This window comes from Lissotriton helveticus, chromosome 12, assembly GCF_964261635.1.
Source record: "Lissotriton helveticus chromosome 12, aLisHel1.1, whole genome shotgun sequence".
In the NCBI taxonomy this organism is placed as follows: domain Eukaryota; kingdom Metazoa; phylum Chordata; class Amphibia; order Caudata; family Salamandridae; genus Lissotriton; species Lissotriton helveticus.
Genome location: NC_136073.1, coordinates 27,219,638 through 27,243,448, shown reverse-complemented (window position 1 = coordinate 27,243,448; position 23,811 = coordinate 27,219,638). Strand labels below are relative to the sequence as shown.

General features: G+C 50.6%; 1 protein-coding gene across 1 annotated transcript in view; it reads left to right on the top strand.

Moving 5' to 3' along the window:
* FGF11 (fibroblast growth factor 11) overlaps positions 1–23,811 on the top strand; it is a 530,655-nt gene that overhangs the window by 492,041 nt on the left and 14,803 nt on the right. The window contains exon 4 of the mRNA XM_078668282.1: positions 6,941–7,139. Coding sequence (XP_078524408.1) covers positions 6,941–7,139 — 199 coding nt within the window. The remainder of the gene's footprint in view (positions 1–6,940; positions 7,140–23,811) is intronic.

Here is a 23,811-nt window from a genome sequence, read left to right as displayed (position 1 = left end):
TGGATTGTTTATATGTAGGATGGGACAACTTACTGCACATGAACAATCATTCCCTGCGATGGAGGCACCGTTGCACTATGCAAGGGTGTCTGCATTGGCGATAGTCAGCTAAATTTAGCGTCAGTGCTAGGGAAAACACAGGGGTGTGCTGTATTCTTGTGAAAATGGCGTATCCCTGCATCTTGAAAATGTCAGAGCGCTCTGCTGCCAAATCTGCTCCAACATTTTCACGTATATATGATCCTCAATGTCTACAAAGAACAAAGCGCCACATATAACTACCTAGTTTGGTGAAACTATTAACAAAAACTGTGTACATAAAACAGATAAAATGGTCTGATCAAAAATGAGAACAAAACCTTCAGTTCTTCCTGTCACTCGCAGCTCCCAGCTACAGCAGTTGCTGCATTCACAAAGATCCCTCACTTATTTGGCAGCCCCTTACTCATACCCCACACCTGTGACCCCCACACAGCTCCTCCACCAATCCATGGCTCTGCTGTTAGTCCCTCATACACAGCCCTTATGTACCGAATGATCGCCCTCTCGCTTCAGTCTCCCTCTGCCCTTTCGCCTTCTCTCAGACTGACCCTCGGTCTCATTCTTGCCGAGGCCTTCCCCTACTCTTTAAGTCTAACCTTCTTGGTAGGTCCAATGTTTGACACTACTATCCAGGAGCAAAAAAGTAAAATTATAAAAGATGCCCATTTGCAGGCACAAAGATGCAGGTCACACTCGTGGCGCAATGTTCTAAATGTGAGTGTTTAAGGTCCACAAAAAGTCACAAATGTCCTTTCTCATTAGCATTAATGAGACATTACTCATGTAAACAAGTTACAAATGCTGCAGTGGGAGAGCAGACCTCCAACCTGTCACAGGCACTGCCAGGCCAGGCCCCTGGTCTGATCATAGTTTCATGGAAGTACTTAAAGGCCCATTGTATCTGCCCCCATGTTCAGCATGTGGATGGGCCAAGCATGTGCTCCACGTGTACGTTCTACTTAAAGTTTTATCTCAACAGGCACTGGCAAAGTCAAAGGCCAAGCTACTGGCTTTGCCAATGCTTTGCTTTCTATTGAGTGCAAGAACTTAGGGCTAGGGTTTCTATTGGTTCTTGGTCCTAGGTTTTCTAGTGGTTCTTAGTCGTAGGGCTAGGGTTTCTATTGGTTCTTGGTCCTAGGTTTTCTAGTGGTTCTTAGTCGTAGGGCTAGGGTTTCTATTGGTTCTTGGTCCTAGGTTTTCTAGTGGTTCTTAGTCGTAGGGCTAGGGTTTCTATTGGTTCTTGGTCCTAGGTTTTCTAGTGGTTCTTAGTCGTAGGGCTAGGGTTTCTATTGGTTCTTGGTCCTAGGTTTTCTAGTGGTTCTTAGTCGTAGGGCTAGGGTTTCTATTGGTTCTTGGTCCTAGGTTTTCTAGTGGTTCTTAGTCGTAGGGCTAGGGTTTCTATTGGTTCTTGGTCCTAGGTTTTCTAGTGGTTCTTAGTCGTAGGGCTAGGGTTTCTATTGGTTCTTGGTCCTAGGTTTTCTAGTGGTTCTTAGTCGTAGGGCTAGGGTTTCTATTGGTTCTTGGTCCTAGGTTTTCTAGTGGTTCTTAGTCGTAGGGCTAGGGTTTCTATTGGTTCTTGGTCCTAGGTTTTCTAGTGGTTCTTAGTCGTAGGGCTAGGGTTTCTATTGGTTCTTGGTCCTAGGTTTTCTAGTGGTTCTTAGTCGTAGGGCTAGGGTTTCTATTGGTTCTTGGTCCTAGGTTTTCTAGTGGTTCTTAGTCGTAGGGCTAGGGTTTCTATTGGTTCTTGGTCCTAGGTTTTCTAGTGGTTCTTAGTCGTAGGGCTAGGGTTTCTATTGGTTCTTGGTCCTAAGTTTTCTATTGGTTCTTATTCACAGGGCTAGGGTTTCTATTGGGTCTTGGGTTAAGACAAGGGTTCTGATGTTTTGTATGTCAGAGCGTCTCTGTTGCCCAAGAACCTAGGTCCATTATTTCTAGAGGTTGTTATTACGAACAAGTGGGGATTGTAGTGACAACACACACGGGTGAAGCAAGAATAGAAGTGAAAGACATGAGTCCCTTTAGACTCTAGGTTTCCCTTTGTTAGCGATTCTTTGAATGGATGCATAATATAGTGCTTTGTGGAAGTAGACACTGCATTTATCTTAATTCAGCCATTTTTAAATGCCTTAGCATGGAAATGCTGGCCTTAAAGTGTTGACGTCAGAATAGACTGATGAGACTTTCCATTCTGATATGTTGGGTGTGCTAGCCAATGAGAAGAAGTAGGGATGCAATAATGGGAGGGGGCCTACATTTCACACAGAGGCACCAACCAATAAGATGATGGCTTCTTGACAAGCAAGGTTGGTTGTCCCCTTTGATCAGCCAAGCTACAGTCCTCAAGACTATCAAGAGAGTGTGCACTTAAGAAAGGTCTGTCTGCACGAGATGACCAGCTCCACGACTCAGTTCAGAGTGGCGTCTCTTAGCACTGAGACTACTGCCTCGTGGCTCACGACCATCCATTAAAACCGAGCTATGTCGCAAAGATGTCCGATGCGCTGACCTTTTTGGATCTGACAGAAACTAGGTCCTTGGCTTGATTTGCTGCTGTTGGTTCTGTGACCCTCAAGAAGCTCACATCTTGACTTCAGTGCATGGTGTTGGTTCTGTGACCAAAACACAAGGTAGTTATGGTGTTATGATAGGTTAGTTATGGTAGGTAGGTTTGCATGCTAGGTATGGTGGGTTAGATATGGCCTGGTCAGTTAGGTATGGCAGGACATGACATTTTTGTCTGTAGAATGTCGGTGCTGTTAAGCATTTTCCATACTTCTTGCTTAAAATATTATTGATAAATGCAAACACATACTGCTGTACGTTTGGCAAAGGAACAGTATCTTTGTTGCATCTTTTAGAAAGCCTAGTGTGCACACATCTTTATTTTGTGAACAAAAACAACATGTTATCATAAAAGTAAAGTAAAACTACCCATCACGGGTTATTAGTGGGCCGCACAGTGCATTTACTTTATAATAGGCATGGGCATCAAACCAGCAAGCAATGACGACATGCATGCAGCTAACATGTTGTGCTAGCAAAGCAAATACACCAAAGAACATGCACTGGGACTCCGCTTCAGCTTACGGGTCATGGAGTCGTGGAGAAGTGTGGCTCAATGGTTAGCAGGCACCAATCAAAGGTAGCACTCATATCGAACAAACACCTTTAAAATTTGTACTATAGTGTGCAGCACCCACACACATTCATTCAATGGTTAGAGCGGCAGACCCTGATGCAGAGGTCTAGCCCGGGACCAGGGTTCAATACCCGCCTCGGCGGGTCCTGGGCTCAATTTCCTCGGACCTGATAATTCTCGCCTCGGTGCCTATTCCAATCATGGGTCCCACTCTGCGACTCTGGGCAATAGCTTGCTTAATCTCCACAACGGCCCCAACAGCGCTAGGATGCCTGGCTGCACCTTGGGGGTGCCCAGGAGTGGACATTTCACAGGGAAAAAGCCAGGAAGGGTTCCTAAGCGGTATACGAACAGCGCCGGGACACCTCCGGTGGAGGTAGCTGTGCGCCTTACAAATGCCGGCATTTCATATTTCATTTCATTTCATGCTCCTGCAGTTTAAGAAAAAGACTAGTTGATGTTAATGTGATGCCCTGGCCTTAATGGAAGAGCTCATTCAAGCACTAACAAACCAGCAACAACATATAAGAGCCAATGGCTGAAGAGGGCTGACCCAAAGCCCACTCTCTGACGTACCAATTACTCGTTCACTCAGGTTTATAAAAGAGCTGTTATGTGTGCACTATTTGATTCAATGCCTATTAGATTCCCAATGTTAGACTCATGTTTTGATTGGTTACCTTTGCCTCAAATTGGTAAGTGCTCTGATATCCTGATAAGTTTGCGCTATATAAAACTTTATAAATAAATAGAGCTCCCACAACAAACAGCAAAATTTGTCTGCAACACGTTCCTAAAGCTGAGAGGTGAGAAACATAAATTCAAATAGTGAGAATTAAAAAAAGACCCATTATTTTTGGCGCCTAGGCATTAACAGCCTGATTCATCAACGGGCCGTTTTGCGTGGCCCTAATAGCGAATCATAGCGACTCGCTATTGAGGACACGCAAAACGGTATTCATGTAGGAATTGCTAAATAAATAGCGATTCCTACATGTTCTCTATTTGCGAGTAGCAATTTGCTACTCGCAAAAAAAGGAATAACTCCCCATTCATTCCTATGGGCCAAAAGGCCCATAGGAATGAATGGGGAGTATCCCTTATTTGCGAGTAGCAATTTGCTACTCGCAAATCAGATAGCGATTTTAAGGGTGCCAGGGGTGTCCAAAGGACACCCTGTAGCACCCCTAAAATGCACATTTGAACAGGTGTTGCGCACACACATGTCCAAAGGACATGTGTGTGTGTAACATGCAAAAGAAAAAAATGGACTAAAGTGCTTTTTACACTATTTACGCAATTTACCACCAAGTCAGACTTGGTGGTAAATTGAGACCAAATATTGCGATTTCGCTATTTCTATTTGGTTGATGAATTGCATTTAAGGAATCTCTATTAGAGATTCCTCAAATCCAATTCCTCGCAAATATGCGATTTCGCTACTAGTGATTTTTGCATTTGGGATGATGAATACCAAATGCAAAAATCGCACTCGCAAAGGGCCAGATTCTCAGAATCTGGCCCTTTGCGAGCGCAAATCAGCTTGATGAATCAGGCTGTATATCCTCAAGCAGAACTTGAAGCCATTCTCAGCATCACTCTATTGCATACAAAAGAAATAAAAAAATAGAAAACAAATTGCAGGTTCTCTTTTTTATCTGTGTGTTCCTGTAGTGGCGGTGATAACTGTATAGTTTGGAGCTTGGCAGTGGAATGAAGGAGATGTCCAGGGCACCATTTAAAATTTATTTTTCGGCCAAGAGACTAAATAGAGCATCAAACCGTAAACGACACATTCCCCAGGAGATTAAATAGAGTCGCTTAGAGAAAAGCATCGATCTGGTGATAGAGTAAATTGAATTTCCTGGGGAAAAGAATTCCTCTTACAATAGATTAAGAGGCGCACTAAGATTAAATGTCTTTCCTTTTAAGAGACAATAGCCCTGAGTTTTAATTGGTTCCCTGCTTGAGCAGAGGTCTCGCCACCGCTGGTTCATTTCCCAGAGGAGGAAAGGGTTAGATACAACAGCCTTGTACCCACCCTACTCCCTTACACCTGCTTGAACATAATGAATCTATGTATGTCTCTATATGGTATTTCTATAGTGCAAACCTAGCCAAAAGGCAGCGGAGCTCTGTACAGGGTCAAATACCCGCATAAAGTTAATGAGAAGAGGCAGCTGATGTGCATACGATTACGATTAATGCATTGTGATGTGCTCTTTAAAGGGTTGTAACACTGAAGATTCATTCTCTAGAGGGCGCATTAGGATGGCGGGCGGCATCCCGACGTAAAACGGGACCACCCGCCATAAGGACGGCGGTCCCGTGGGGGCTATTAGGATGCACCCGCCACACTGGCGGGTGCATCACGCATTTTTAACATTGCGGCGGGCGGTGCTCAAGCACCGCCCGCCGCAATGCTAAAAATACACATTGTGCACCCTAATGCACAACGTGACAGGCACCGTGCAGTGCCTGTCACGTTGTACAGTGAAGTGCAGGGGGGTACCATAGGTACCTCCCATGTGCACCCACCCCCCCCCCCCAAAGTCCCTGGGGGCCTGCAACGGGCCCCAACAAGACATTCCCGCATGCCTTTCCGTGGCAGTAACGTCCCCGCCTTCCCCCTAATATGGATGGCAGTGTCTAACAGACACCGCCACCATATGAAACCCTTTTCCGCCCGGTCAACTCCTTGACCGAGCGGAAAAGCGGCGGGCGGTCTTTCCGTCCGCCGCGGTCCCCCCAGCCATAGTAATATGGCGGGGGGAAATGGGTGGCGGGGGGAAATGGGTGGCGGGGGGGAAATGGGTGGCGGTGGCGATCCGCCCGACATCCTAATGGGGCCCTAGGTGTGATTGCACTTTGGAACAGTGTTTCCCAAACTATGGATCACGACCCACTGGTGGGCCTCTGAGCTGATTTTTGGTGAGTCATGAAAGTCCAAGCAATAAATAAGGATGCCTTTAAATTCTGTATTTATCTTGTCACATTTGCTGGGCTTCAAAGACAGAGGTCAGATGTCAGGTTATGTCTTCTGACAAAATGCTGCTTGTGTGTTTTTAAAAAAAAAAATTATTGGGATCGGTGTTTACAAACTCCTCTTACTTTGCAGTCAGAGGAAGAAAAGTAAAGTGAAATATCTGACCATCTTGCTGAAGTGTGAACGGAAAGGCTGTAGGTTGTCCTTCTCTGTAGCACAACACAATGTAAATACCTGTAAATGAGCTGAAGATATTCATCAGTGAGTAAAGCACACATGAAGCACATTGTTTTTTAATTCTGAAGCGTGAAAAGAAAACAAAGATTTTGATAGGATCAAAACAAATCACAACTTTACTTGGTGAGGCACAAATGATAAATATTCACTGAAACCTGATTTCCACACATTATCGTTTATGCGCAATATCGTTTTATCTGTAAAACCGTGTGTCTGTGCAAATTTCGTGCCCATTTCAATGGAAAATGTGCTGTCTGCAGATGACATTGTGCTACCACACCATGCTTTAGTTACATTAAAACATCGGCTGCATTATGTTCATTATAACTAGGTGTCTCGAAAGTTTGTAGTTTCAAAAATTGGTTTGTGGTTCTAAGAAGTTTGAGAAGCAATGCTCACGACTCATGAGATGTAGGAAAACATTTTATGAATGTCAACACATTATTCAACCTCACCCCTTTTCCCCAAACCTACTCTGGTCTTCCATCTCATCCAACTGTTCATTTTCTCCTCCTTTTTTTCCTCCTTCCTCCTAGGCGCACTTCACAGCCGAGTGCCGCTTCAAGGAGTGCGTCTTCGAGAACTACTATGTGACGTACTCCAGCACGCTGTACCGCCAACGAGAGTCGGGCCGCTGCTGGTACCTCGGCATCAACAAGGAGGGCCAGGCAATGAAGGGCAACCGGGTGAAGAAGAGTAAGGCCGCGGCCCACTTCTTGCCCAAGCTCCTAGAAGGTATCTGAGGACCACTTCAATACTACTGCTGCTCGCTGGGCTTATCTCTATCATGGGGAACATCCTTTACAACGCGGATGTTACCCCGCACTACAGTTACGACGCGTCTTTTACAACGCAAGTCGTAACCACGACTTGCGCTGGGGGGGCGCTCAAGGACAAGGAGTAGTAGATTTACTATTCCATCACCTTCCCTACTGTACGTAGGCTGGTGTTGGAATAGTAAGTTTAACTATTCTAAGTCCAGCACCCCTACAGCTTGCGTTGTAAAAAACGCGTTGTAACGGTACACGTGGTAATACCACGTGTTGTACCGTCGTACATCCCTCTATCATGGCATCAAAGAGTCCTTATCACTCACACTTCCGCCAATCATTTCATGATGGTCATATGGGAGTAGTCATGGGTCGCAGCTGTGACCTCAAGCTTGCTCCATGCTAATCCTGGCACTTCCTTTGCGACCCCTGGCCTCAGAAGGGATACAAAATCAGCCTCCTATGAGGCCAGCAGTTGCAAAGAAAGTGCCAGGAGTAGCAGGGAGCAAGCTAGAGGTCACAGCTGCGACCCCTGCCTACTCCCAATTGACATCAATGATCATTCTCATCTGGTGTGACAAGCTCCAACGACATAACTTCATCTCCTGTCAGAGCCACGCGCGCCACCATTTACAGACGCCATTCATCACATACCACAATGGCATCAAATGGGATACCTCAACACTGCTGTGTTTACATGCAAAATGCAAAACATGCATACATTACAAAACAACTCAACACTGATCAGGTTAATGCAAGATTTACTTAAGGAAGATCCGGGCATTTCCTAGATAAGGCAGTGATTTGATAAATAGAAGACAAAATGTGGGTGCAACAAATATGTCTTGATGGTGGTGGGTTGAGTGGCCAACTTTATGAGGGCGGGCCTTAATGGAGCAACTCCATACTTTCAGGGCCTTTGTAGGTGCACTGGAAGTGGACAGGATCCGACATATTTATAAGGAAATTGCAGAGCGTGGCACTGGTGCGCTCTGCTATTTCCAAAACACAGGGATATGCCGTATTTTCAACAATATGGTGCACCCCTGTGTTTTCCCTAGCGCTGGTGCTAAAAATGCTTGCCTAGCGCCATCACAGACACCCTTGCGCCATAGTGCAAGGGTGCCTGCGTTGCAGGGAATAATTGTTTATCTTCAGGAAGGTGTCCCTCCCTGCACATAAACAATCCATAATGGCAATGTGTTACTTCTACCTGTGCTCCATTCTGCAAACACATGTAGCAAATTCTCATTATTTAATGATTGTGTTTGAGCAGGAAGGGACACTTTACTGCACTTAAACAATCATTAATGGCATTTAGATCTTTCTACGCGCGCTGTTATGTTATGTTCTGTTAATTTCGATTTATATAGCGCCAAATCATCGACAGGTCTCTTAGCGCTTGCTTTGGGAACCCGTCCTGGCTTTCCCTGCGAGATTACCCCTACTGGGCATCCCCAAGGTGAAGACCAGGCATCCCGCCGCGGGGGGGCCGTAGTGGAGATTAAGCAAGCTATTGCCCAGAGTTGCATAGTGTGAACCCGTGATTCGAGGAGGCACCGAGGCGAGAGTTATCGAGTCAGTGGACGTTTGGGCTTAAGACCCTGCCGCGTCGGGAATTGAACCCTGGTCCCGGGTCTGACCTCTGCATCAGGGTCTGCCTCCTCTAACCAGTGAGCCACACGCTGCACAATGAAGCACACATATAATAAGCAAAAACAAGAAGAAATAAAGGTATTTCCCCTCGTTGTGCCATTCTAACGCTTGCTATTGCATGGCGTTCGGTTTTGACGCTGCCTCAGATTTATAGATCCTTGTAAATCTGGGGCTCCCTCAAAAAGCAATGGGGTGCTGGTGGAACGTCCACAGCAACACCCATTGCACGCCCCTTTCACGCAGATACCTATGTGAAAGGGTATCATATTTGCAAAGCAGTGTTAAGCCACAAAAAGAGTCTTAACACCACTTTATAAATATGGTACAGGACACTGCATCACCAGAACGTCGGTAAAAGTGACGTTCCAGTGGCGCAATCCACTTGTAATTATGCTCCAAAGCGTGCTTACCGGAGCCAAAGAAATGTACAGCATAACATGGTCGGCTTGTGATTGTATTGTTCAGCTTATAGGCAGGGCCACTGGTACTATGCGATTGTGCGGGAGCGGCAATATTTGAATGATTATAGATTTGCCACATTTGCCAATCTACCGCATTATCTGCAGATTTTAACACAAAAATTGTTTCTAGCTCAAACGGTTCAAAAGTTACAAAAAAATGCAGTGACATATTATGCAGTGCAGTGGAAGCTCAACTGGACTGGTCACCTTTTTGTTGCTTTTTGTCATATTTGGGTGGTAAATGGGTACTAAGGAGGGGTCAGCTATGCCCAGACAGTGTTTCCAAGATTAAAAATGACAAAATAATGAAGTAATACTTTTACAAAATGTTCCGTGTTATGCCGCATAATTTGCCTTTTCTTGCTGCATAATTTACTCAACCCTGTTGCATATTTTGATCCTCTCCTGCCAAATAAATCCAGTGGCCCTGCTTAGAGGTAAGGGCAGAGTATCAAGCTATGAGTAAGAGATGAGCTGTCACTGGCTATTGGCCCTTCACCTACAGCGCGTTAATGCACAACTTGTGAATCGGGGCAATATCACCATTGCGTCACCAGCAAATTAGAATTTTAATGAATTTAGTAGTATTTCGCCAAGCGTATGGCACTCTAAAGTGAAGTAGATATGTTATAAGAGGAATAAATTAGACAGAAATAAATTATACATTCTCACATATCTCTTATTTAGACAATTTTGAATTACCAGAGCGCAGATGTGTTTTGTATAATAAATTGATCTTCCTTCAATCAATGCAACAATATTTAAAACAATAAACAAAATCAAGTCAATGGTGCAGAACGAAAAACCCAACACTGCAACTCAAAGATCCTAGAACCTCAACAATGGTTGTGTCCTAATCTGACATAACTTGCAATTTCCAGAATTCTGAGAGGCCAAAGGAGACTAAACAAGGTAATTCCAGAAGAGCAAGCTACTTATATTTGTAATGCCTTATCTGAGAGAGAACATGTCTAGCTGAAAATTCCTTACCTTAGAATATTCCCCAGGCATCAGAGTGGACCCAGGAAATCTTAACCAGTACCTCTGCATGTAGGTAGGTGATGCTAATCGACTCCACGTTGGTAGCATCCATGCTAGATGTATGGTGTGTTGTGACTATATAGGCAGGACCCCAGCACGCTGACATCAGTTCCTTTACGTGACTCTTTCTGTGCCAGAAGCACAGAGCTACCTCAGAAAACTGATTGACCAGTGTGCAGAAACTAAAGACCTACTGGTACTTATTTAGGTAGTAAGACCGGTTCCTAGAAACGAGAGGCTGGGAGGGTCAGTAAGGAATTTGTGGCTAAAATATCTACCAGATAAGCCATTATCAAATGTAGGTAGCTTGTTCATCTTATAAGAGAATTCTAGCCACATATTTCTTACCTTAGAATAGATACCAAAACAATATCTCTACAGAGGTGGGTCTGGGAACTGAATCAGACCAAAAACATTCTGGCGGACCGAGTGCGCAATGTGCCTGTGACAACAGTCCTGAGTGTCAATGAAGTCGTATTTGGTGAATGTGTGCAAGGATGCTGTTAGACGGGGACCCTGAGGGTCGGCCGGATACTGAGGGAGAGATCCCCGAGGGGGACCGTCTCCGGCGATCGTACAGACAAGTTACCTCCCTCCCCACAAATAGGCACCACACCAGGTCGAGTTCAATACTTTATATAAGGTTCGTAAGGCAAGGATATCAGCGATACAGGATATCTCGGACCCGGGGGTCCTCTCACTTCTAGTCTCTGTAGGGAAAGGGGGTAGCGGGACAGTCTTGGTACCGGGTCGGTACAGGTGGTGGTAAGAGGCGGGCTCACAATCCTCGAGCTGGAGAGTCTGCGAGTGGGGCCGCGGCAGCGCCAGCAGGCCAAGACAATGGTTTCACGAGGCAGAGGGCCGCGGCAGCGCCAGCAGGCCAAGACGATGGTTTCACGAGGCAGAGGGCCGCGGCAGCGCCAGCAGGCCAAGACGATGGTTTCACGAGGCAGAGGGCCACGGCAGCGCCAGCAGGCCAAGACGATGGTTTCACGAGGCAGAGGGCCGCGGCAGCGCCAGCAGGCCAGTCACGGATGAGTTCTTCTCGGGTCTCTCGACTCCAGGATACAACTGCCTTCCTGGTCTGGCCCTGCCCCAGTTATAGGTCTGGTCCCCTTTGATGTCCGGACCCTCGCGCCTGGGGGCCGGGAGGTCCGGGATGAGGGAGTCCAGACACCCAGCAGGGGGGTGGAGCCAGCGCCCAGGGCGGCCGGGGGTGATCGACACCTGGCGGAGGAGAGCCGTTGACGATTCCTTCTCCCATTGACTCGCCAAGTGGTCAGTCTGCCTCCTGGGGGGAGGTTGGTGCCTCGATGTCGGGGCCGGCCGGGCCCAGGGTTAGGGTCGAGTTGAGGCCACGCGGCCTCGTGCTGCAGTGCCCCAAGATGGCGGCTGGGCCGAGGCCGTGGTGTGGATGGTGACCCGGGCCAGCTGGGTCCGGAGCTGGTGTCTTGTGGTGGAGGGATTGCAGTGTACTTCGGGTGGTCGTCGGGGACTCTGGCTGGGGATGCAGGGAGAGCCCGGGTCCAGGTCCCATTGCGGGGAGGGGGGACAGCCCGACCATGCGGCCTGTCCAACATGCGTCCCCCCCAGCTGAAGGCGGGGAGAGTCAGCCATCTTCCTGGGGACTCTCCTCGCTGAGGCGGAAAAAGCGTGACAGGCCGTCGGCGTTGGCGTGGTCCTGGCCTGGACGATGTTCCACCGTGAAGTCCATCCCCTGCAGGGAGATGGACCAGCGCAACAGCTTCGGGTTCTCCCCCCGCATTTGCATCAGCCATTGCAGGGGTCGGTGGTCTGTTTGCACCCGGAAGTGGGTGCCGAAGAGGTATGGCCGGAGCTTCTTGAGTGCCCAGACTACGGCGAAGGCCTCCCTCTCAATGGTGCTCCAGCGCTGTTCTCGGGGCAGTAGGCGTCTGCTGATGAAGGCCACTGGTTGGTCGACCCCTTCGGCGTTGAGTTGGGAGAGGACGGCCCCCACACCATGATCGGAGGCGTCCGTCTGCACAATGAATTCTTGGCTGTAGTCGGGAGCCTGGAGCACGGGGGCCGTGCACATGGCGGCCTTTAGTTTCTCGAAGGCCGATTGGCAGTCCGGGGTCCAGTTGACGGTTTTGGGGCCCTTCTTGGAGGTGAGCTCTGTGAGGGGCCCCACGATGCTGCCATAGTCCTTCACGAACCGCCGGTAGTATCCGGTGAGCCCAAGGAAGGCCCGGACCTCCGTTTGGGTCGTAGGGGGTTGCCAGGCCTGGATGGCAGCAATCTTGAGTTGGAGAGGGGCCACCAGCCCGCTTCCCACTTGGTGTCCCAGGTAGGTCACGGACCCTTGGCCAACCTGGCACTTGCTGGCCTTGATGGTGAGCCCGGCTTGCTGGAGGGCGTGTAGAACCTCCCGCAGGTGGCGGAGGTGGTCGGTCCACTGGTGGCTGTACACAGCAATGTCGTCCAGGTAGGCGGCGCTGAAGTCTTCCAGGCCCGCCAGTACCTGGTTTACCAGCCGTTGGAACGTTGCCGGGGCGTTTTTCATGCCGAAGGGCATTACTTTAAAGTGGTAGTGCCCGTCCGGGGTAGAGAAGGCGGAACGTTCTTGGGCCCTAGGGGTGAGGGCGATCTGCCAGTAGCCCGCTGTTAGGTCGAAGATGCTCAGGTAGCGGGCGGCCCCCATCCGGTCAATTAGCTCATCTGCCCGGGGGATGGGATGAGCGTCGGTCCTGGTAACCGCATTCAGCCCCCGATAGTCCACGCAGAACCGGAGCTCAGGGGCAACGCCCGGGGCGGCCGCCTTGGGAACCAGGACGACTGGGCTCGCCCAGGGGCTGTCTGAGGGTTCGATCACTCCCGGGGGCAGCATTTTGGACACCTCGGTCTGGATGCAGGCGCGCACCCGGCCGGGTACGCGGTACGCCCGGTGTCGAATAGGAGGGCTGTCCCCGGTGTCCACATCGTGAAGGCACCAGGGGGTGACTCCGGGGGTGAGGGAGAACAGGGAGGCGAACCGCCTCAGGAGCGTTTGGCAGTCTTGGCGTTGCTCCGGGGACAGGGCCTCGGAGAGCTGGACCCCTTCCACTGAGCCATCCTGCTCGAGGGTCCTCAGTAAGTCCGGAAGGGGTTCGGAGTCTTCTTCTGTCCCATTATCGGTAGCCATCAGGAGGCTGAGTTCGGATCGCACAAAATGGGGTTTGAGCCTGTTGGCATGGAGGACCCGTAGGGGGTTCCGGGCAGTCTCCATGTCGATTAAATAGGTGACGGGCCCCTTGCGTTCGATCACCTTGAAGGGCCCGGACCATCTGTCTTGGAGTGCACAGGGTTCAACCGGGGACATCACCCAGACCTGTTGTCCCGGTTCGAACTCAATGGAGGACGCGTGCTGATCGTACCACCTCTTCATGTCCTCCTGACTGGCCTCGAGATTGGCTTTGGCGGTGTCTCGGAACCGCCGGGTCTGGTTGCGGAGAGCCAGGAGATACCTGTAGATGTCCGGGGGAGTTTTCTGGGGAGGCTGCTCCCAACCTTCCTTGACTAGGCTGAGGGGGCCCCGGACGGGGTGCCCGTACAGGAGTTCAAATGGGCTGAAGCCGAGGGATTTCTGCGGGACCTCCCGATAGGCAAACAGGAGGCATGGAAGTAGCACGTCCCACTGGCGTCGAAGGGGTTCTTCTAGGCCCATAATCATTCCCTTGAGGGTGCGGTTGAACCTCTCGACCCGTCCGTTTCCTTGCGGGTGATAGGGGGTCGTGAATTTGTAGGTGACCCCGCATTGTTGCCAGAGAGACTTCATATATCTGGAGATAAAGTTCGTGCCCCTGTCACTGACGACCTCCCGGGGGAACCCCACCCGGGAGAAGATCCCCATCAGAGCTCGGCCCACCACGGGGGCCGTCACAGTCCGAAGAGGGATGGCCTCGGGATAGCGGGTGGCGTGGTCTACTAGGACCAGGATGAACCGGTGTCCTTGGGCTGTTCGAGGGTCGAGGGGCCCCACAATGTCTATTCCCACTCGTTCAAACGGGGTGGTGACGACAGGAAAGGGTTGTAAAGGTGCTTTGATTTTTCGGCCACTTTTTCCGCTGGCCTGGCAGGTGGGGCAGGCCTTGCAGTGGTTGGTGACATCCTTTCGCATTTGGGGCCAGAAAAAATGGGTCACCAGGCGGTCGTAGGTTTTATCCTGTCCCAGGTGTCCGGCAAGGGGGACATCGTGGGCTAAGTTCAGGAGGAAGTCTCGGAAGCGAAGGGGCACCGCCAGCACCCGACTGGCTCCTAGTTCTGCAATTTTCTGCTCGCTGTAGAGCAGGTCTTGGTCCCAGTAGATCCAGTGGGCCCCCGAGGTATCCCCGGTGCTCTGGGCCAGGGCTTGCTGCCGGAGTCCTTCGAGAGAGGGACATGTTTTCTGTTCGGTCCGGAATTGTTCCTGAGTGGGGCCTCCCTCCTGCCGCCATTGTGCCAGGTCAGGGACGTCCCGAAGCTGGTCGGATCCTTCTTCTGTTTGGGTCGAGGGACTGGCTTCTGAGGCGGCCTCCTCTGGGATGAGCGCGGGAGGAGGTTCCGGCCACTCGGGCTCTTCTAGACTGGGGACCGCGCGGGCGGTCATGGACCGGGTCGTGACGCAGACCCATTCGGGGAGGCCGAGCATCCCCAGGTGTTCCCTCCGTTCGACAGCTGCCCAGGGAGAGCTTTCGAGGTCGTTTCCTAGGAGGCAATCCACGGGGGCATCATCGCGGACAGTTACCTTTAACATCCCCGTTACTCCTCCCCACTCGAAGGGGACGCAGGCCATGTGGCATAGGCTTTCGGAATTGTCTGCTGAGCGGACAGGGCAAAGAATGTTCGGCAGGATTTGGTCTGGAGTGACGAGGTGGCGTCGGACCGCCGTTACACTGGCCCCGGTGTCGCGGAGGGCTTCCGCCCGGCGGCCATTAATGTTGACCCATTGACTGTACTTCTGCGTGTTGGCGGGAAGGGGGGCCCGCGGAATCATCTCTCTCTCCCCTAAGCAGACCAGTGCCATGGCGGCGGGTGCCCATTCCGAGGGGTCGGTCTCGTACTCTTCTTGGTCTTCCGGGATTAGTTCTTCCCCTAGGGCGGCCGCTGTGACCTGGCGGGGGGTAGTGTTCGGATTCTTTGGGCAGTTGGGATCACTGGCGTAGTGGCCGGGTCGCTGGCATCTGTGGCACATAACGTTGGCCCGGAAACCGGCCCGGATGGCAGGGCTTCCTCGGCCGACCGGGGTCGAGGGGCTGCTGGGGGGTGACGAGGGGCCGGGGTCTCTCCCCCGACCCTGGCCTCCTCCTCCTCCTCGGGGGCGATGGGGCCCTGGGTACGGTCTGGATGATTCGCTGGGTCCGTTCCGGCCAACTCGGGTGCTTTCCCACCGGTCGGCTTCGGCGGCGAGTTGTCGAGGTTCGGTTAGCTTACTGTCCAAGAGGTGTTGCCGGAGCTCCACGAAGCAGTTGTTCGACAGGTGCTCCCATACGATAAGGTCAAAGAGTTGTTCGTAGGTGGTCACTTTGTTGCCCTTGATCCACCCCTCGAAGGCTCGGCTAAAGAAGTTCACGTACTCCACCCAGGTTGTACCCGGAATCCGTTTGCAGTCGCGGAACCGTTGGCGGTACATCTCAGGTGTGAGCCCGTATCGAGTGAGGAGGGCGGCCTTCATATGGTCGTAGGATGTCATCAGATGGTCCGGGAGTTGCAGCAGGGCGTCCCGCCCTTCGTTGACAAACCTCCCCCATAATCCGGCTCCCCAGTCGCTTCGGGGAATCCGGTGGGAGGTCATTGCCACCTCATAGGCTTTAAACCACTGCTGTATATCATCGTTCTTGTGGTATTCCCGGATGACATCTTTGGGGATGTGAACCTTGGGCTCGGTAGAGGCAGACAGGGTCGGTCGTTCGGGGAGCCCGAGGTCTTTATTCTGTTTTTGGATCTCCAGTTCTTTGAGATTGCGCTCATGTTTGTACGCTAGTTTCTTTTCCTCTAGCTCTCTCTGTCTTTGCTTCTCTTCTCGCTCCTCTCGGAGCCGTAAGTGTTCCCGAGTTATTTTTTGTTCCGCCAGCTTGAGTTCCCCATCCAAGCGAAGTCGGGCTAGTTCTAACTCGTGGAGTCTGCTTTTTTCTCTTTCTCGGATCTCTTCCAGGGAGAGACCCGCTCTTCTTTCTTCAGTTGGTGCGGGGCTCGTCTCGGTTGTTCGTGTTCGGGGTACGGCCGTACCCGTTTCCGCCCAAGCTTCTAGGGCTCGTTTGAAGTCTTCCTTCGTGCTCAGACCTGTGGTTGGGAGACCAAGTTCTATGCAATATTGCTTCAGTTCTCGGTGGTTGTAGTCTTCCAATTTTTCCATCTGGAATTTCTCCGTTGTTCCGCTCTCTGTTGTCATGGTGGTCGTGTGCCGTGGGTCGAGTGACTTTCTGTACGATTATGCGTAGGTTCGGATCCCGTCGCTGGCCACCAATGTTAGACGGGGACCCTGAGGGTCGGCCGGATACTGAGGAAGAGATCCCCGAGGGGGACCGTCTCCGGCGATCGTACAGACAAGTTACCTCCCTCCCCACAAATAGGCACCACACCAGGTCGAGTTCAATACTTTATATAAGGTTCGTAAGGCAAGGATATCAGCGATACAGGATATCTCGGACCCGGGGGTCCTCTCACTTCTAGTCTCTGTAGGGAAAGGGGGTAGCGGGACAGTCTTGGTACCGGGTCGGTACAGGTGGTGGTAAGAGGCGAGCTCACAATCCTCGAGCTGGAGAGTCTGCGAGTGGGGCCGCGGCAGCGCCAGCAGGCCAAGACAATGGTTTCACGAGGCAGAGGGCCGCGGCAGCGCCAGCAGGCCAAGACGATGGTTTCACGAGGCAGAGGGCCGCGGCAGCGCCAGCAGGCCAAGACGATGGTTTCACGAGGCAGAGGGCCGCGGCAGCGCCAGCAGGCCAAGACGATGGTTTCACGAGGCAGAGGGCCGCGGCAGCGCCAGCAGGCCAGTCACGGATGAGTTCTTCTCGGGTCTCTCGACTCCAGGATACAACTGCCTTCCTGGTCTGGCCCTGCCCCAGTTATAGGTCTGGTCCCCTTTGATGTCCGGACCCTCGCGCCTGGGGGCCGGGAGGTCCGGGATGAGGGAGTCCAGACACCCAGCAGGGGGGTGGAGCCAGCGCCCAGGGCGGCCGGGGGTGATCGACACCTGGCGGAGGAGAGCCGTTGACGATTCCTTCTCCCATTGACTCGCCAAGTGGTCAGTCTGCCTCCTGGGGGGAGGTTGGTGCCTCGATGTCGGGGCCGGCCGGGCCCAGGGTTAGGGTCGAGTTGAGGCCACGCGGCCTCGTGCTGCAGTGCCCCAAGATGGCGGCTGGGCCGAGGCCGTGGTGTGGATGGTGACCCGGGCCAGCTGGGTCCGGAGCTGGTGTCTTGTGGTGGAGGGATTGCAGTGTACTTCGGGTGGTCGTCGGGGACTCTGGCTGGGGATGCAGGGAGAGCCCGGGTCCAGGTCCCATTGCGGGGAGGGGGGACAGCCCGACCATGCGGCCTGTCCAACAGATGCCCACATCGCAGCCTGGCAGATGTATAGGACAGGGACTCTGCGAGCTAATGCAGTGGTTGCAGCTTTTGCTCCGGTGGAATAAACCCGTTAGCCCTCAGGGGTTTGCTTTTGGTCAATGAGAAGCAGATCTTGATGCAAGAGTACAATCCATCTGGAGATGGTCCCTTTGTGCACTGTTTTCCTCTTTTTTGCTCCTGTGAAATCAAAAAAGAGCTGATATTCCACCTGGTGCTGTCTGGTGCGATTGATGTAGAAAGATAACGCTCTTTTTGGGCCCAAGCAATTGAGTCTCTCCTCCTCCTTGGAAGGGTGAGGCAGAGCAAAGAAGGTAGGCAGCTTGATGCTTTGACCAACATGGAAAGGTGTCATCATCTTTGGCAAAACAAGAACCAGTTTTGGACAAAGCTGGTGTATGGAGGGTGAACAGAATCTGCATGCTGCCCACTGATCCTCCTGGCCATGGTGATGGCCACCAAGAAGTCTTGATCATCAGAAGTCTTAGGATGCAGCTATGCATGGGTGCAAGGGGTGAACACGTTAAGAAGGTTAACTTAAAGCCAAATTACGGTCCCATGGGGAATAACAAAAGGTTTGTATGTTGGTCGGATCATTTCCTTATACTCTTCTCCATCTCTCTAAAACCCATTAAACGCCCCTCCACTATTCCCTCTGAATCTTTCAGGAGAAACTGGAAAAAATTAAACTTAGATGTTTTAAATAACGCACTGAACAAAGACCACCCATGTCTTGATGGAGACATGGAGAGTATAGCTGAAGCCACACAGACCTGGCTCAATGACGCAGTTAATTCCTGCCTGCCCCTATCCCGCTGTAAAGGGAAAGTACATCGTCCCCCGGCCCCCTGGTTCACAGAGGCCCTCAAGAAAGAAAAATCTACCTGAAAAAATCTGGAGAGACAGTGGCGTAAGAACTACGAACTGCACCAAAAAGAGATTTACCGTAAGGCTAGAAACAGCTATCATTCGGCATGCATGAGAGCTAAAGCTTGCTATGTCACGACCACCATAAATACAGCTGTTAACAAATCCCAGACCCTCTTCAACACTGTGAAGGAATTGGCTGGAGAAAATTCTAGAGCGGAGGCTGCTCCTCTCAATATGCAGCAGTGTCAGGATTTGGCGTCCTTTTTCACTGAAAAGATTGAGAGGATTGTTTCTAATATCAATAAAAACAGCACCACTCCGTATAACCAAGATGACACCTACCAAATCTCTAAAGTTAATTGCCACCTTGAAGCTTGGCCTCCCATCACATCAGACAAACTGAGGAAACTTCTTAAATCTATTAAATCAGGTTCCCCCCGTGATCCCATCCCCATTAGTATTATTAGCCAACTGGAGAATTTCACCCTCACGCCCATTATAGAGATACTCAATGCTTCCATGGAGCAGGCCTCAGTTCCGGCCCTATGGAAACATGCCATAGTCTGCCCTCTATTAAAAAAGCCGACCGCCGATCCTACGATATTGGCCAATTACCGTCCAATATCGTTACTCCCTGCTTTCTCCAAATTATTGGAAAAGCACATTCATGAGGCCCTCTCAATATATGTGGAAAATAATGAACTACTTCACCCGTCTCAATCCGGCTTTAGGAGTGGATATTCCACCGAGACCGCCCTGCTTGGGGTCACGGAAAAAATAAGAGAGCTCAGAGATGATGGTCAAACGGTGGCACTGGTCCTATTGGACCTAAGCGCGGCTTTCGACACCATCTCTCACTCCAGACTACTTGTTAGGTTGGAGGAGAGTGGTGTCGAGGGCAGGGCGTTAGAATGGGTTAAATCATACTTATCCCTACGCACCTTCCAGATCACCTCTGCTGAGGCTTGTTCGGACGTTTTCAATTCTCCTCATGGTGTACCACAAGGATCCATTCTGAGCCCCCTGTTGTTTAATTTGTACCTTCGCCCACTAGCCAACATTGCAGAAAATTTCGGTCTTGTGTTGATGACTTATGCAGACGATTCTCAGATTCTGTTTTCACTCTCCAAAGCTGACCCGTCTGCTCCATCTGCACTTAAAACAGGCCTTCATGAAATCTTCTGCTGGATGTCGGATAACCAACTTAAATTAAATGGGGAAAAAACAGAGATCCTTCTCTTAGGGAACAGTAAAGATCTCTGGAGTGATCCCCACTGGCCAACCTCACTGGGCAAGCTCCCGGCTCCAGCCACTCAGGTTAGAAATCTCGGGGTCATCATAGATGATAATCTATCCATGGCACAGCAAGCCAACAAAGTGGCTGGAATATGTTTCACTATTCTCAGATGGCTACGTAAAATCATCTGGATGTTGCCAACTACCACCCAGAAGACCGTAGTCAATGCCTTGGTGACATCTCGGCTTGACTACGGCAACATCCTATACCTGGGTGCAAACAAAGCAGTGATAAGACGCTTACAACTGGTACAAAACGCGGCGGCCAGGCTGCTTTGCAAAATTCCCAGATATGCCAGGATCACTGAACATCTCAGGGACCTGCACTGGCTCAGAGTCGAAAACCGGATCCGCTTTAAAACTCTGACCCATCTGTTTAAAATCAAAGCTGGGACTGCTCCCAAGTATCTTCAAGACCTTGCCAAGCCGTACCTTCCCAATCGCAATCTTCGTTCAGTTACATCAGCGAACTTTGCGGTACCTAGGTATAAACGGGCGAGAATGGGAGGAAGATCCTTTTCTTACTTGGGTCCAACTCTTTGGAACACTCTTCCCATTCAAATACGCAAAGAAGATAACTATAGGAGCTTCAGGAAAAGCGTAAAAACCTGGTTGTTCGACAAATAACTGCTTTCGGATCGGTTCTCCCTTTGGTCGTACCCTGTGCTCTCGCTTATTCGGCGCCGGGAAACCCTTGGTGGGTAGCTGTGCGCCTTATAAATGCTATAAAATAAATAAATAAATAAAATAAACCTATGTGGAAGATGATTTGGGAAATGTGTCAAAACAAGTGACTTGAAGGGAGGCTTGATAGAGCAACCGTAAATAAAACAGAGCTGGAAGAAAGATACCCCTTAACTGTTCTCAGAGCAAGGCCTTGCTAGGCTAATGACAAAACAAATAGTAGCACTTCAGACAACAATGCAGAAAGAGGATAAACATGATTTTAAGTGCACCATGCCACAAACTTGTCCCAACAGCGGGTGTATACTGTCTTTGTGGAGCAACAAGAGGCTGCCAAGAGGACCTCACAGACTACGAGGGAAAGATCGAAGACTCTCAACTGCCACAGCTCAGTCTCCACGCATGAAGTTGGAGCGTGTGCAGTATCCTGCATGCTGCTGCAATGGGAGATCCTCCAGAAGGGGAAGCCTGATTGGAGGACCGAGGCTTACGCTCAAGATTTTTGGATACCGTACTCAATCTGGGGTCACAAGGATGACCTGGGCCCGGTCTGTCCTGCTCTTCCTCAGAACCTGAAGCAGGAGTGGTATCTGTGGGAAGGCGTACAGGAGTGTTAAGTTCCACTTGAGTTGAAATGTGTTTACAAGCGAAAACCGCCTTGGAAACTTCAAAGCTCAGCAGTTCTGACATTGCACATTCTCGGCTGTAGCGAATAGATGTAACCAAAGTTCTCCCCAGTCATGTACAGAGACACAAAGCCTCCTCGCACAGGGTCCACGGCCACATCTTGCCCTGTTTGTTGCAGCACCTCACACCAGTGGTGTTTTCTGTAAACACCTGAACCAGCCTGTCCTTAAAAATTGGAAGGAAGGTTTTCAATGCCAAATGAATCGATCTCAGCTCCAGCAAGTTGATGTGGAGCTGAGACTCCTACAGAGACCAAAATCCTCTGATCTCCACCTCTCCCAAGAGGCCACGCCAACCCACACGTGACATATCTTTCACCACTGTGAGATCTGGGTGGGGATGGGGGAGAGGGGTCTGCTGCTGATCCAATTGTGGTTTGTTAGCCACCAATGTTGATCTTTTGCAGATCCCTCCAATATCTAGACTAGGTTAGAGAGATTTCCCTGATGGTGCACCCACTGGGACTTCAGGTCCCACTGCAGAGCCCGCATATGCCAGCCGGCATGCTTTTCAATAGGATGCACAAGGCCAGAAGGTCCTGCAGATTCAGTCTCACCATAATCAAAGATAGAGGCTGGCTGAAACATTTGTATCATAGACTGGACGTCCTGGACTTGCAGCTCTGGAGAATAGGTGCAGATTTGCACTATGTTCAGAATGGCTCAGCTGAAAGGGAGTCAGGTGTGACTTTTGCACGTTGATAGTGAACCCCAGCAAATGAAGGAGGTCCGCAGTAGCCTGGAGGTGAGTGATGACTGTCTAGGGTGATCCTGCCTTCAACCGCCAGTTGTCCAGATAGGGGAATACTGGAACCCTTTACCTCCCCATACGGTCTGTAACCACCACCACCATCAATTTCATGAGCACCTGTGAGGCGCTGGTATGGCCAAAGGGGAGCACAGCAAACTGAAAGTGCTTGTGGCCCACCAAGAACTGCAGGCAATGTCTGTGGGCTAGCAGGATTGGTATATGGAAATATGTGTCCTACAAATCCAGTGCTACCATCCAGACTTGCAGGTGCAGGGAAGACAAGACCTGAGCAAACGTGAGCGTTTTGAATTTTTCTTTCTTCAATAGTGAAGAGGGTGCAAATCTAGAAAAGTACAGAGATCTTCTTTCCTGTTAGGCACCAGAAAGTATTGTGAAAAACAACCACAACCTACTTCTGATGTCGGCACCCTCTTGGTGGACTCTTGGGCCAAAAGAGCCATTACTTCCTGACGCGACAAGGAGGGATGATCCTCCGTCAGTCAATCTGAGGACGGTGGCATGTGTGGTGGGGTTTTCATAAATAAAAGAACATAACCCCGCTGAATAATTTGGAGCACCCACTTGCCCGGAGTTATGGACTGCCGACAGGGCTGGTGGTGCTGGACCCTGCTGCCAATTGTTTGCCTGTGATGGTGCAAGGGCATTTAAAAAAGGTGTGGAGGCTCTGCCTGTCAGGGGGTGGTGGACTGGGCAGAGCTCTGGCTTTCGGGTCTAGAGACCTGTGGGAGCAGTGACCACGAAAGGCCTGGGCGGCCTGCTGGTGGTAGTGGCTGGGTGGAAATAGACATGACTGCTAGCCCCTACCATAGTTCTGGAAGGCAGAATGACGTTGGTGAGGGTCATTGGTGGTTCTCAACGACTCAATGTCCATGAGGGTTGTCTCAACATCCCCTGAGAAGCCGGTTGACCTCAACCAGGCTTGGCAACAGAGTGACACAGACGAAGAAATCACTCTATCCAGCAAGTCTGCCTTGTCCAGTCTACAGTCTATCGTGAACTTTGCCGCATCGCTGCGATTGGCAATAGCCTGGGTCAGCATGCCTCAGGTCCCCTCGGAGACCACCTATTCATGACTGAATCCCACACTGTAAGGGTGTACCGGCCCAAGAGGTGCACATAGTGATCACAGACCACAGTGCAAGGCTGGTGAAAGAGAAAATAATCTTACCAAAGGTGTCCATTCTCTTGGATTCTCTATCAGGGGCGCAATTGTCCCTTGCACAGGAGTGCCTGTGCATGGCGTGGCCCAGGCCTCAAGCACGACGTCAGTGAGGGCTTCATTAAAGGGGAGAAGAGGTTCTGTGGGGACTACCCCAAGTTAAAGCAGCGCTGTGTACAGAGGGCGGTTAAGGTCGAAGGTCCTTAGCCGCCCTCCGCCCTTTGACGTTTGTGAATAAAAAGACCTCTGCTTGATCATCTTTTCTCAAGAAGAATATCTTTGACGAAGCACGCATATATTACGACTGTATTGGTGAAAGGATTGTTGTGACCAACAGGTCATTTCTAATATTGCTTTCAGAATAGTGCTGAATTGACCCTTTTTATATTTCTGCCCTCCGCACCACCATGGTATAAGAAGCTCCTTCCTTCATAGCCATACTAGGAGGAGAGACCAGGTCAGTGTCTGGCAAG